General features: G+C 48.4%; 1 protein-coding gene across 9 annotated transcripts in view; it reads left to right on the plus strand.

Moving 5' to 3' along the window:
- PTPRT (protein tyrosine phosphatase receptor type T) overlaps window positions 1–12,058 on the plus strand; it is a 943,168-nt gene that overhangs the window by 693,293 nt on the left and 237,817 nt on the right. For all 9 annotated transcript variants that reach the window (XM_081096943.1, XM_081096945.1, XM_081096948.1 and 6 more), the window contains exon 10: window positions 11,041–11,242. In XM_081096943.1, the coding sequence (XP_080953069.1) occupies window positions 11,041–11,242 (202 nt within the window). The remainder of the gene's footprint in view (window positions 1–11,040; window positions 11,243–12,058) is intronic.

Raw genomic sequence — 12,058 nt, forward strand, 5'->3', positions numbered from 1 at the left:
GAAACGTACTGAAGGGTCTTTCCACTTTACAGGTTTGGAAACAGACCCCAGAGGACAAGAGCTTTGCCAGCTGGGGTCTCACTAACGATTAAATAAATCATTTAACTGAGTTCCGGCTCTATACCAGACGGGCATCGGTTCAGTTGCCAGGAATGCTTCTCAAGTCTCTCCCGGGGGTGGCCACCCCGACAGACCCACCACAAACCTTGTGTTCTGACAGCTGCAGGCGCCCGCTGCCAGTCCTCCCCCCTGGCAACTGGTCACATAGGGACGTCTGCAAAGGGCACTGACGGGTGGGGTGGGAAATGCTGGACTTTGGCATCAAAATGGCTTCATTGCAAACCCAGCTGTACTACACTCTGTGTTTGTTACGTGTTCATTCCTAATCCTCATTTATTCAGTAAACCTCATTGACTTCTCCGAGCCAAGCTTGAAAGCTGGCAGTTAGAGCAATGAATAAATAGAATCCAGGCCCTGCCCTCAGTGAAGGATTTCCCCAGGCTGTCTGTCTCTGCCAGAAAGGCCCCTGGCGGGCTGCCAGGTTCCAGGGAGCAGGGTCAAGGGATTATCCGACTGCTCTTGCACCCCACACCCAAAGCCAATCGGAAAGGAATTGGTCACGCAACTTAGCAATGTAACCGGGTTAAACTCAGCAGAACAGAAATCAGTTGAGTGTGACGTTGGAAGGCAAGCTGCTCACATTTAAAAGCCCAAGAAATATGGCAGCGCAGACTAAAAGCAATTGGGAATATCACAGACTCATTAAGCAAGAAAGTTTCTGTGAAAGTAACGAAATCATCGCACCCAGGACACCCCATCATGAGATTGAAAACAGAAAGGAGGTTTAAGCTTCATATTATTAAACTGCATTATGACTTGTTAGTGAGAGACAGCTGAGAGCCATCAGAGTTGATGGTGGCCCTAACTGTGTCTTTGAAATTCAGAGCAGTTTGAAAGAGGGAAACTGTCAGAATATCCCTCCCATGGGTCAGTGGAGGGGGAGAAGGGGGGTAGACTGAGAAGTAGCCCGGAGGTAAGGTTGGGAGGATGTGTATTAACAGGAGGACCTCCCTCCCAAAGTCTGTCTGAGAGCTGGGGGCAGGGTGGTGATTTAGGGGAAGACTGGGCGCCAGATCAGCACTCAATATATGTTAATTCTTGTTATTATTGCCGACTGCTAACCTTGCAGTTTTGGTTGATAGATGGTGAATAGGAAAGACCCTGGGCCGGCTGGATTCCCAGCTTGCTATCTCCTAGTGTTTGATCCCAAAGCCACCAGGAAACCAGCTGAAGTCAGACCACATGGCATTGACTGGGAATCTGCAAAAGCCATGCTGGGCAAACAAACCCATTTCCCTTCTGCAATGCCTCTTTGATCCCTGAGGACATAAGATCCCTGAGGGGCAGTAGCAGGGCTCTCATGCTGGGTAGATGCCAGCACTGTCCCCTGTGCTGGCAGCCCTGGGCAAGGAGCACAGCCGAGGCAGCCCTGGCACAGCCAACCAAGCCCGGAGTCTGAGTCTGAGCCTGGAGCTCAGCTTGGGAAACCAAGAAGCCTGGCAACCCTGCCCAGGGGTTTGCGCTCATCCAGTTGTTAATAGAGCACTTTGGCTGGTGAGTAATCACTCATCTCTTGGAAAATGGCAGATCTGGGCTTCAGCACAGGCTCTGCAAGGCCGAAATCCAATGGTCTTCCCTCCCCAACTCTTCTCATTCCTGAAGGACAGAATCATCAGGAGGATCAGCCTCCTGGATGTTCACAGATAGTTTCCAGTAGAAGGCTCATCTCCCCGAGGCCTGGTGCCATATATTGGCTCTCTCTTATTCCTACATTTCTAAGGATTTCACCCCTCACTAGCCAGGACTCAGTGGCTCTCAAGTCCACTTCCTTCTCTCCATCCCCCCAGTTTCCAGTCTGAGCCAGGCCCTCTCTGGGTGAGAGCCAGACCCTCCAAAGTGGTTCTGTTCCTCTGGTCAATTTAATTCTCCATCCCCTTGCCAGAGAAGGTGTGTCTCGAAATTGGACATGCATGAGAATCACCTGCAGATCTGAATCCTCCCCCTTACCCCTAACCAACACTGTGGTCAGTAGGTCTGGGATGCACCCTTCAGTGAGCACCTCTAACACCGATGTGCTCTTTTCTCCAGGCCACAATTTCAGTAGCTCTGTTGCTGAATCTGGGAATGACCCCGCGCCCCTGTGGAGAACCCACCTTCCCTCTAGTTCCGTATTATCCTCACGATAAAACCCAAGCCTCTGAGTATTCACATAAAGCCTTTCCTGACCTGGCCTCAATAGAGGGCTGCCACATACTACTGCACAGTGTGTGTATGACACAGAAACACACGCCAAAGGAGGGAATGCACTGAGCTCTGGGCTGTGTCTGACAGGAGGAATATGATGAGGCACGATAAAGATATCTTTTCTCACAAAGACCCTCTTAGCTCATGGAAGTGTCGGGGGCTGGGATGGAGGGGGGACTGTATCAACCTGGAGAGGGGCCTTTTCCTACTTTGTACAAAAGCATCACAGTACCCAGTAGTCATCCCACCCAAGCGCATCTCTCAGGCTTCCTCTTGCTTCACTTGCCTCCGTTTCCCATTACTCCCTCCCACCTTTCTCCCACCTCCTTCATCTGGTGAGCAGCTTTGCACACAGGAAGACTGCCTGGCCCAGAGGCCTTCTCTATTATATGCTCCCAAGAATCACTTCCCCTTCCTTCAGAGCAGTAGTCCTTCATCCCTGTGGCCCTCCTGGCCCCCTCACTGTACTGGAAGTTTCTATAGGCTCCCCAGTGCTCAGCACAAGTCAAGAGCTCAAGGAGAAGCTGTTGTAGATTCTATTCTGCAGCCACGAAGACCTCACAAGTGCCCAAACCAGCAGGCCACCTTTTTGTTGCTGTTTCTTAAATGTTTCCTTTTGAAATAATTCTGAATTTACAGAAAAGTTGCAAAAATAATGCAGAGAGTTCTCTACCCTTCCCACAACTTTGCTGACTGCTAACATCTCACATAGCCGTAGCATATGTGTCAAAATAAAGAATTCATGTCTGTGCATTACGATGGCCTAAACATCCACACCTTTTTATTGTTGTTTTGTATTGCTTTTTCCTGATTTTCTATGGTTTCCTGCAGATATCCTATTCTCCCTTCTAGATTCCTGCATAACATTTAGGTGTCATGTCTCCTCATTCTCCTGCTGGTGACAGTTTCTCAATCTCTCCTTGTTTTCATGACTTTGACATTTTCTAAGAGTACTCATTGTTTGTCTGATGTTTTCCTCATTAATAGACTGAGATTCTGGGTGGGGGGAAAAGAGACCACAGAGGGTATATACCCTTCTCATCACATCATGCCAGGGGGCCCTTAATCTCAACCTGATTTATCATGGACAGTGTTGACCTTCAGCCCATGGACAGTGTTGACCCTCTCCACTTTAAAGCTACTGTTTTCCCTATTCATTCAAAGAGAGCCCACCCTCAAGGAGAGAGGAATTAGGACCTTCCTTCTGGGAGATGTCAACAAATTTGTGCTTTTAGGATGAAACCACAACAGTAGCTGGGAAATCTGGGGAAGATAAAGCTATGGGAATATTGTTTCACCCACCAACTTCAGCATTCATCAGTGAATCCTTCCTACAGCCATTATAATTGAATTGAATGGTGAGTTTCTAGTTCCTTCCAGAAACTTTAGGAAAGTTTTCTGTGGCATGTGCTGCCTTCTGCGGTTTTCCTTAGTCCCTTCATGCCGTAGGACTCAGCTCCAGTACTCTCAGCCACGGCTGTGCAATCGAATCTCCTGAAGTACTTCAACATGTGCCAGTGCCCAGGCATGTGTATCCACAGCATGGATTCAATTAGTCTGGGGAGGGTCAGGCATTGGTGCTTTTTAGAAAGCCCCGGGGGCATTCTATGCTCTGGAGTCCAGGTTGAGGACCGCTGGCTCAGCCCAGCCCAGCCCCCTGGCAGCTTCTTGGGGAAGCTGTCCTTACTCTGCCTGGCAGAACCAGTTGCTCCCAGATCTGTGTTCCCAAAAAGACTTCATTCCCTGCAATATCCATCAGTCCTGTCAGGAACAGGGATGTCTTCATCGATGTTTCCTCAGAGCCCAGACCAGAGTCCAGTACAGAATGGGTTCCCAATGAACATCTGTTGACTGAGAGAATGAGTTCATCTCAATAGAACAGAAGCATTAGCTGTCTGGGCACAGAAGTGGCAGGTCCCTGCACTCTCACTGGCTCAATAGTACTGGAAACACCAGGCACAGCAGTCCGCATGTCAATCATAATCTTTTTTTCCTGCGGTTACCATAGTCCAAGGCTCTCTAGGGACAATGAGGGCCCGTGGGCAAGAAGTCACGGACACGTGCGTTGTGGCCATCTGTGCATCCTCACTGTTCTTCAGAAGGAATGCGCCCCCATGTTATTTTTAAATTGCTAGGAAATCAATGAGTCAACACTACACTTCTGTCAGGCAGAGATTGCCTTGAACTGTCTCCTTTTGTACATTTGCCTTGGAGGTCACCAAGATGGCCAAGACCATCCCTGCACAGTGGATCAAAAAGGAAGTATATATTTTAACCAGTGATTTGAGTTTACAGAAAATTAAATGAATTTAACCGTTTATACAATGAACTATCCACGTTGATCTATTTCACATGTAGTCTCATTAGTACTCTACCGTGTTGAGAATTCCAGAATCTGAGTTGGAAGCCATTTGGAGAAATTTGGGAGCAGGTGGATGGATGACTTAAGGTGCTGACTCCCCTCTCCCCCAAAGGGTTTAGGATGAAGATATAGTTTACCATGGATATAGTAAAAGCTATAGAGGATGTTTCTGGAATGTCAAGCTCAGGTGGGCAGGTTGTGACCCATTTTATATGATAATTGATGCTACATGTGTTTGCTCAATATGGGGTCATCTGTTTGGGAGTGAGCCTTTTTTACAGCCCATCCCAATGAACAACAGATGTTCATTGAGAACCCACTCTGTACTAGACTCTGGTCTGGGTTCTGAGGAAACATCGATGAAGAAATCCCCGTTCCTGACAGGATTGATGGATATTGCAGGGAACGAAGTCTTTTGGGGAACACAGATCTGGGAGCAATCAGTTCTGCCAGGCAGAGTAAGGCATCCCTGGGTGTTTGAATAGACTTATCCAAGTTTTTGTCACGTCACGGCACCTATGATGGTGAAGTTGAGGCAGCAGAGAAAACTTCATAAGCTGTGGATTTCCCTCTGTTCTTCCAGAAGGCCCCACAGTCACACACATAGCTGCCCTCACCTCTGCTCACATACTGAGCATGTCACCTCCTTTGGCCTCAGCTTCCTCAGCAGAGGAATGGGAATAACCATAAAGAATCCATACCCTTTTTTGAGGCTTAAACAAGGCGATTTTTATGCGAACCCCGTCTCACAGTGCTTCGCACATAGCAAGTGCCCCAAATGGTGTTTTTGTCATGATTGCATCTTCTGATCAGCTGCTTCTGAGCCCTGGCTGCATCCCTCATCCTTATCTCCGATCTGCCCTTAACTCCCATGTACCATCTCATCCTCAGAACCTGAGTCTTGTCAGACAGCTGCTCTATCTGAACTTGGGACTACAGGGTCTTATGTCGTACCGAGCCCAGTGCCTGGAGCACAGCGTGGCCCAATCTACGCATGTTCAAGTCCTTCCTGATGGGGCTCTTCAAGGGAAATGGTTTCCTTCTGTTCTCCCTGCCTCTCTTGTCCCTGCCTCTTCAGTTCAGGATAGAGGGGCAACTTGTTCTTTGCTCCTTTGATGGAGCCGTGATGCAAAGGCTAAAGGTGCATTGAAATTATTATTTAACCCTTAAAGAACCCAAGACTCGGAGAGGTTAAGCAAATGGTTCAAGCCACGTGGCTAGTTTGATCATTCACTTACCCATGCAAAAGTAAGAAATATGGAAGAAAAACCAGATAAGATCTGTGCTCTCTTGGAGCTTAAAGTCTAGTACAGGAGTCATCCACTGCTTTCTACACAGGCCCAGAGAGAAAATATTCATGAATGTGTGGGCCACAGGGTCTCAGTCACAACGACTTAATTCTGCCATTGTCGTGTCGAGGCAGCCAAAGACAAAGCATACGTGAATGGCACAGCTGTGTTACAATACATTTCTAGTTACAAAACCAGATTAGGGGCCGGGTTTGGCTTTAAGGCTTTACTTTTGCAAACCTTGGGATAATGGGAAAGGGACTCACAATGAAATAATTGCATGGCTGAATGTAAAATCCACATTCACAGTTCAAAGAGGAGAGTTGTGACGCTGGGTACATGGAGGAGGTGGGAGTCAGGGAAGGTGCTCATGACAAGTGTCATTTCAAGTGAGATCTAAGGATGAGGAGTCAGTAACGAGTTGAGAGGGAGGCAGGGGAAGGAAAGCCGTGTTTTGTGCTGACAGAATAGCTTGTCCTGTAGCAAAAAGGACCATGGCTCGTTTTAGACACTGTAATAAGGCCTCGGTTGCAAGAGGGAGCCCAAGAGAGGCCAACTCATGGCGTGAGCTGATGAAGATAACATGGGATAACAATGCGGTCTGAATCCGGAGAGCTGTGGATTCTAAGGGATGACGTGATTAGATTCTCATTTTGAAGTCCTCGCTCTGGCTCCTGGCTAGGGATCCCACTGATGGAGACCAGAAGAGACTGGGTGGCCTCGATCACCTTGTTGCAGCCAGAGCCCAGTCCCTGGAGTCTGTGTCGACATGCAGCTCAGCACCCTTTTCCCCAACTCACCCTTTATTTTATGTTTGCTGTTCCAACAAATCTCTCTCTCTCTCCTCTTCCAAGTGAAGATTCACATTGCATTATGTATTTTATGGCCACAGCTCCATCCCATACCATTTTTCTCACCTTCCTCCTTTCCCTCCCAGCCCAAGCCACCCCCCCCCCCCCAAGTTGCCAGTTCATAAAACTTGCAAGTTAAATTTTTCAAAGACGGTTTCTGACAAAGCAGCGGGGATTCGGCTTGGTGAAGCCCTCCATAAAAAATTGAAGACACGCTATATTAACATACATTGATTTATTCATAGTGTTTCATTACAAGTAAGTGAGGATCCTGTAATACCAGGAAAGGTTAGGAGAGCAGGGGAACACGGTAGATTATATTGACAGCTCGGTGGAAATTGAGTTGCTTCTGGATTGAATTTGGAGGGCAGGAAAGGAATTGGCTAGTAAATAAGGCATGAGCTTTACCTCCCAGTGCCTGTATATCAATGCAGTTGCTACCAGCCCAGCCAGGGGGACTAGGGGGAGATTTCAAAAGGATGCATATGCATGCCTTCCCCCTCCCCCCCCCCCCGCTGTGGGCTGGGGTTCCCAGCCACAGGCAGGGTTCCCTGAACCTGCTCCTCCTTCTGCCACCGGGGACACCTGGAGTCCAGCCCACACTGAACCCTCACCTCCCCCAGCTGCTCACCACTCTGCAGTCACACTGGGCTTTCCTCTATTCTCAGGAGCCTTTTCCCACCCAGGCCTCTGCTCAGGCAACTCCCTCAGCCCAGAACCTAGAACACCCTGTCCCCTGCTCCGAATCCCTGTCATCCTCGGGCATTAGTTCAATTCTGCCCTGCGATACCCCCTGTGTTGTCTTAGTTCCGTGTTTCTCAGATGCAGACCCCTGAGACTAAGGTGTGAATACCAGCGATTATTGAGAAGTTTGGGAGACACTAGGGGGTGGGGAAGAGAAAGGAAGGTAGCCAGTGGTGGGTATGCTTCCCAGCCAGCTCCCTGTGGAAGCCAGAGGAGCATCTCCCCTGGGGAAGTCCCCTAGGGGGCTGCAGTGGCAAGGGGGCCTGGGAAAGGCGTGACCCACCTCCCATCCTTCCAGTGGCTGTTCACTGCCAGGCACTTCCTGCCAGCGCCTAAGCACAAAGCCCTCAAGCAAAGAGGCAGGCATGTGTCGCTTGCCTGACAAGGGCTGGACCTGCCCAGGCTCTGCTTGCAAAATGCCCAAATCTTTCAACTCTGGGCATTTCTCCTCCGGGGCTCACTCTGCTCCAGGCAGAATCTGGTCTCCCTCCTAGACACGTGGTCTCAATTGCTACAGCGCTTCATACAAGAGAGAAAAGTTACCTCTTGCTCCGAAAGCATATGATACCCTTGCCAGAAAGAGAGAACTGCCTAGTTTTGAAGTGAAGTGGGTGTGTTCCCTTTTCTGCCTGGGTGTGGCCTTCCTGTCAAGCGTAGGACATTCATGGTGGAGGACAGAACAATGTAGGTGACTTACTTCGCTCTAGAAGAGAGGACCCAGAGGACGGGGTCTAACTTGCATTCATTTGGGGGCCCCAGCAGCACCCGATGCAGGTCCTAGAATCCAGGGGTGTATGGGAAACATTGTGAAGGAGCACTAAGTGAATGAATGAAGGTGCCCTTCCATTGATGCAGTGTGACTCCCTGTGGGGCAGGGGGATACAGAATAAAGAGCACAGGTTTTCGAGCCTAAGGGGCCTGGGTGTGATCCTGGGCCCGTGACTGAATACTGAACAACCACGAGAGCGCACAGTCTGTAGCTGCACGTGCATTTCATGTAGCTGCATGAAAGAGGCCGGGCACTGGAGAGCACCCTGTGTGTGACTCCATTTGTATAAAGTTCAACTGTATGCTGTTAGAGGCAAGGATAGAAGGTACCTTGCCACAGGTGGTGGGTAAGGATTGAAGTGGTGCGAGGGGGAAATTTGGGGTCTGGTAATGTCCTCTCTCTTAATTGGCTGCTGATTATACAACTGTGCCCGAGTTTTCTGTGTGTTTTATACTCTAATAATATATTTTAATAGAACAAACTAGAAAAAATCAATAGACAAGCCCTGACCGGTTTCCTCAGTGGATAGAGCATTGGCCTCGGACTGAAGGGTCCCAGGTTCAATTCCAGTCAAGGGCATGTACCTTGGTTGCGGGCACATCCCCAGTAGGGAGTGTGCAGGACAGCTGATCAATGTTTCTTGCTCATTGATGTTTCTGACTCTCTATCCCTCTCCCTTCCTCTCTGTAAAAAAATCAATAAAATATATTTTTTATAAAATAGACAAAAAAGCCTGTATTTGCCACGTTCACAAATGTTTAATTTAGAAACATGGGTACTCAAAGTGTGATCCATGGGGCCATTGCCAGGACGCCAACCGTTTTGTTACTTTCACAGCAGGTAAGTGCAGAACTTGAGCGTGAGCACCTAGAAACATCTCTAGTGCCTTGGCATTGCCGTGGCACCCAAGTTCGTGGTCAAGGGTCATGTCTTCTTGCACAGAGTGTAGACCAGTCTGGCTATCGCCAGACTCACATGACAAGTCACATGTGATGTGGTCTTTGGATTATTATGAGTGTGCAATGGATTAGGAAACCCAGAACTGGGCCTTCCCCAAAGATATGTTGAGACATGATGATTTAATGCAAGTTGTTTCAAACCGAGCTTCAGTTTCTGCATCGCTAAAATGAGAATTAAGTATCCTGATGCCCCCAAGGTTGGGGGAAGACAAGCAGTGCAATGCATGAGAAAATGCAGATGACGCCACCTGCAGTAGGGGCCGAGGACTGCATTTTTCACTATCTTTCCAAATAATTCTTCTTGTGATGCCTCTCTCTAGCATTGCTCTACAGATGCGCTGTCCAATGTGGTGGCCGCTAGCCACGCGGGACTACTACGCTTCTCTAACAGCATACAGTTGAACTTTATACAAATGGAGTCACACACAGGGTGCTCTCCAGTGCCTGGCCTCTTTCATGCAGCTACATGAAATGCACGTGCAGCTACAGACTGTGCGCTCTCGTGGTTGTTCAGTATCTAGTCACGGGCCCAGGATCACACCCAGGCCCCTTAGGCTCGAAAACCTGTGCTCTTTATTCTGTATCCCCCTGCCCCACAGGGAGTCACACTGCATCAATGGAAGGGCACCTTCATTCATTCACTTAGTGCTCCTTCACAATGTTTCCCATACACCCCTGGATTCTAGGACCTGCATCGGGTGCTGCTGGGGCCCCCAAATGAATGCAAGTTAGACCCCGTCCTCTGGGTCCTCTCTTCTAGAGCGAAGTAAGTCGCCTACATTGTTCTGTCCTCCACCATGAATGTCCTACGCTTGACAGGAAGGCCACACCCAGGCAGAAAAGGGAACACACCCACTTCACTTCAAAACTAAGCAGTTCTCTCTTTCTGGCAAGGGTATCACATGCTTTCGGAGCAAGAGGTAACTTTTCTCTCTTGTATGAAGCGCTGTAGCAATTGAGACCACGTGTCTAGGAGAGAGACCAGATTCTGCCTGGAGCAGAGTGAGCCCCGGAGGAGAAATGCCCAGAGTTGAAAGATTTGGGCATTTTGCAAGCAGAGCCTGGGCAGGTTGAGCCCTTGTCAGGCAAGCGACACATGCCTGCCTCTTTGCTTGAGGGCTTTGTGCTTAGGCGCTGGCAGGAAGTGCCTGGCAGTGAACAGCCACTGGAAGGATGGGAGGCGATGCTGCCCCTCCTATGTTACCTCTGTAGTCTCACAAAGAAAACCCAATCCACACACTTACTAACGTGTAAAAGTTACACTGATTGGACCAGAGGGCGTACTGAGCGATTCACCAAAAATTAGTGTGAGTACAAATGGAGAGGTGCCATGGGCAAACTACATATGAGATGTCGAGGACTTCATGTGAATACATGTAGATTGTATTCACATTATAAAATATGAGTATAAAATATCGCAGTAACTTTCTGTAAATTGCAGGTTAAAATATTTTGCATATATTAGGTTTGACAAAATATAATATTTAATTTTTTTAACTTTATTTCTATTTCAGTGTGACCACTAGGGAACTAAATTGCATGTCTATGGTGTGGGTTGTGTTTCCATTGGGCAGCAGTGGTGCAGAGCGCCCACGGTGGCTTGTTTCGAGGCTGGGTGACCTGTAAGGTGGACAGCAGCATCGGAACTCACTGACCAAGCCTGTGTGCCTTCTCCTGTCCTCCCCTGAGGTCCCTCCACCTGAGTGCCGGCCAGCTTCCCGAGCCAGGGGTTAATCGGTTTGCTTGCTCGCTTGTTGTGCAGATCAACTACAAGGCTGTTGGCTCCCTGGACCCGAGTGCCGACCTCTCCAGCCAGAGGGGGAAGGTGTTCAAGCTCCGGAACGAAACCCACCACCTCTTTGTGGGTCTGTACCCAGGGACCACCTACTCCTTCACCATCAAGGCCAGCACAGCCAAGGGCTTCGGACCCCCCGTCACCACGAGGATCGCCACCAAAATCTCAGGTATCTCTTCCAGAAAGTGGTTGCTGCTTTGCTTTTCCCCATGCCTCATTTTCCTGGGAGTGAAGAAAGGCCAGAGCCAGCTGTCGCCGTGTAGTACTGGAGATCAAGGCAATGCTGCCCCTCCTATGTTACCTCTGTAGTCTCACAAAGAAAACCCAATCCACACACTTACTAATGTGTAAAAGTTACACTCATCGGACCAGAGGGCGTACTGAGCGATTCACCAAAAATTAGACTACACAGTTGCATTAAGTAGTACTTTATTTTTTCATACACATTGGCTTGTAAAAATGTGATTTATTTTCAGGAATATTCCTGTTAGCACGCACGGCAGGGCACAGCAGAGGTCTTCATGAAATGTCTGATGAATGAATGAATGTTACAAAGCCACAATGGTCCATGATTTCACCTGCCGTCTGCAGTAGGGCCCCCTCCATCATCAGTCAGCATCAGGCGGAATTACCTGGGAGCCTTTTTTACAATTTATATTGTTTCAGAATGTCTATGCAATTCTGGCTGGCATGCATGCACATTTTGCATAACAGACCCATGGTGTTTTTGGTAGCTTAATGTTTTCACTTCTGTTTATACCATAAGCATTTTCCATGTTGCTACATTGCTTTCATTATAATGTTCTGTCAAGCGGACGGACGTAATTTAATTAAACATTCCCCTGTGGTTGGATATATTTGCGGCTTCCATGATTTTATAAAATAACGCTTCAATAAACATGCTACAGAATAAAGTTTAATTCATCAGTTTGGATTATAACTTTGGGATTAAATTCCAGAAATTGAAATACTGAATTAAAAGGGA

Source organism: Myotis nattereri (assembly GCF_964212035.1).
Source record: "Myotis nattereri genome assembly, chromosome: 8".
Taxonomy (NCBI): Eukaryota; Metazoa; Chordata; class Mammalia; order Chiroptera; family Vespertilionidae; genus Myotis; species Myotis nattereri.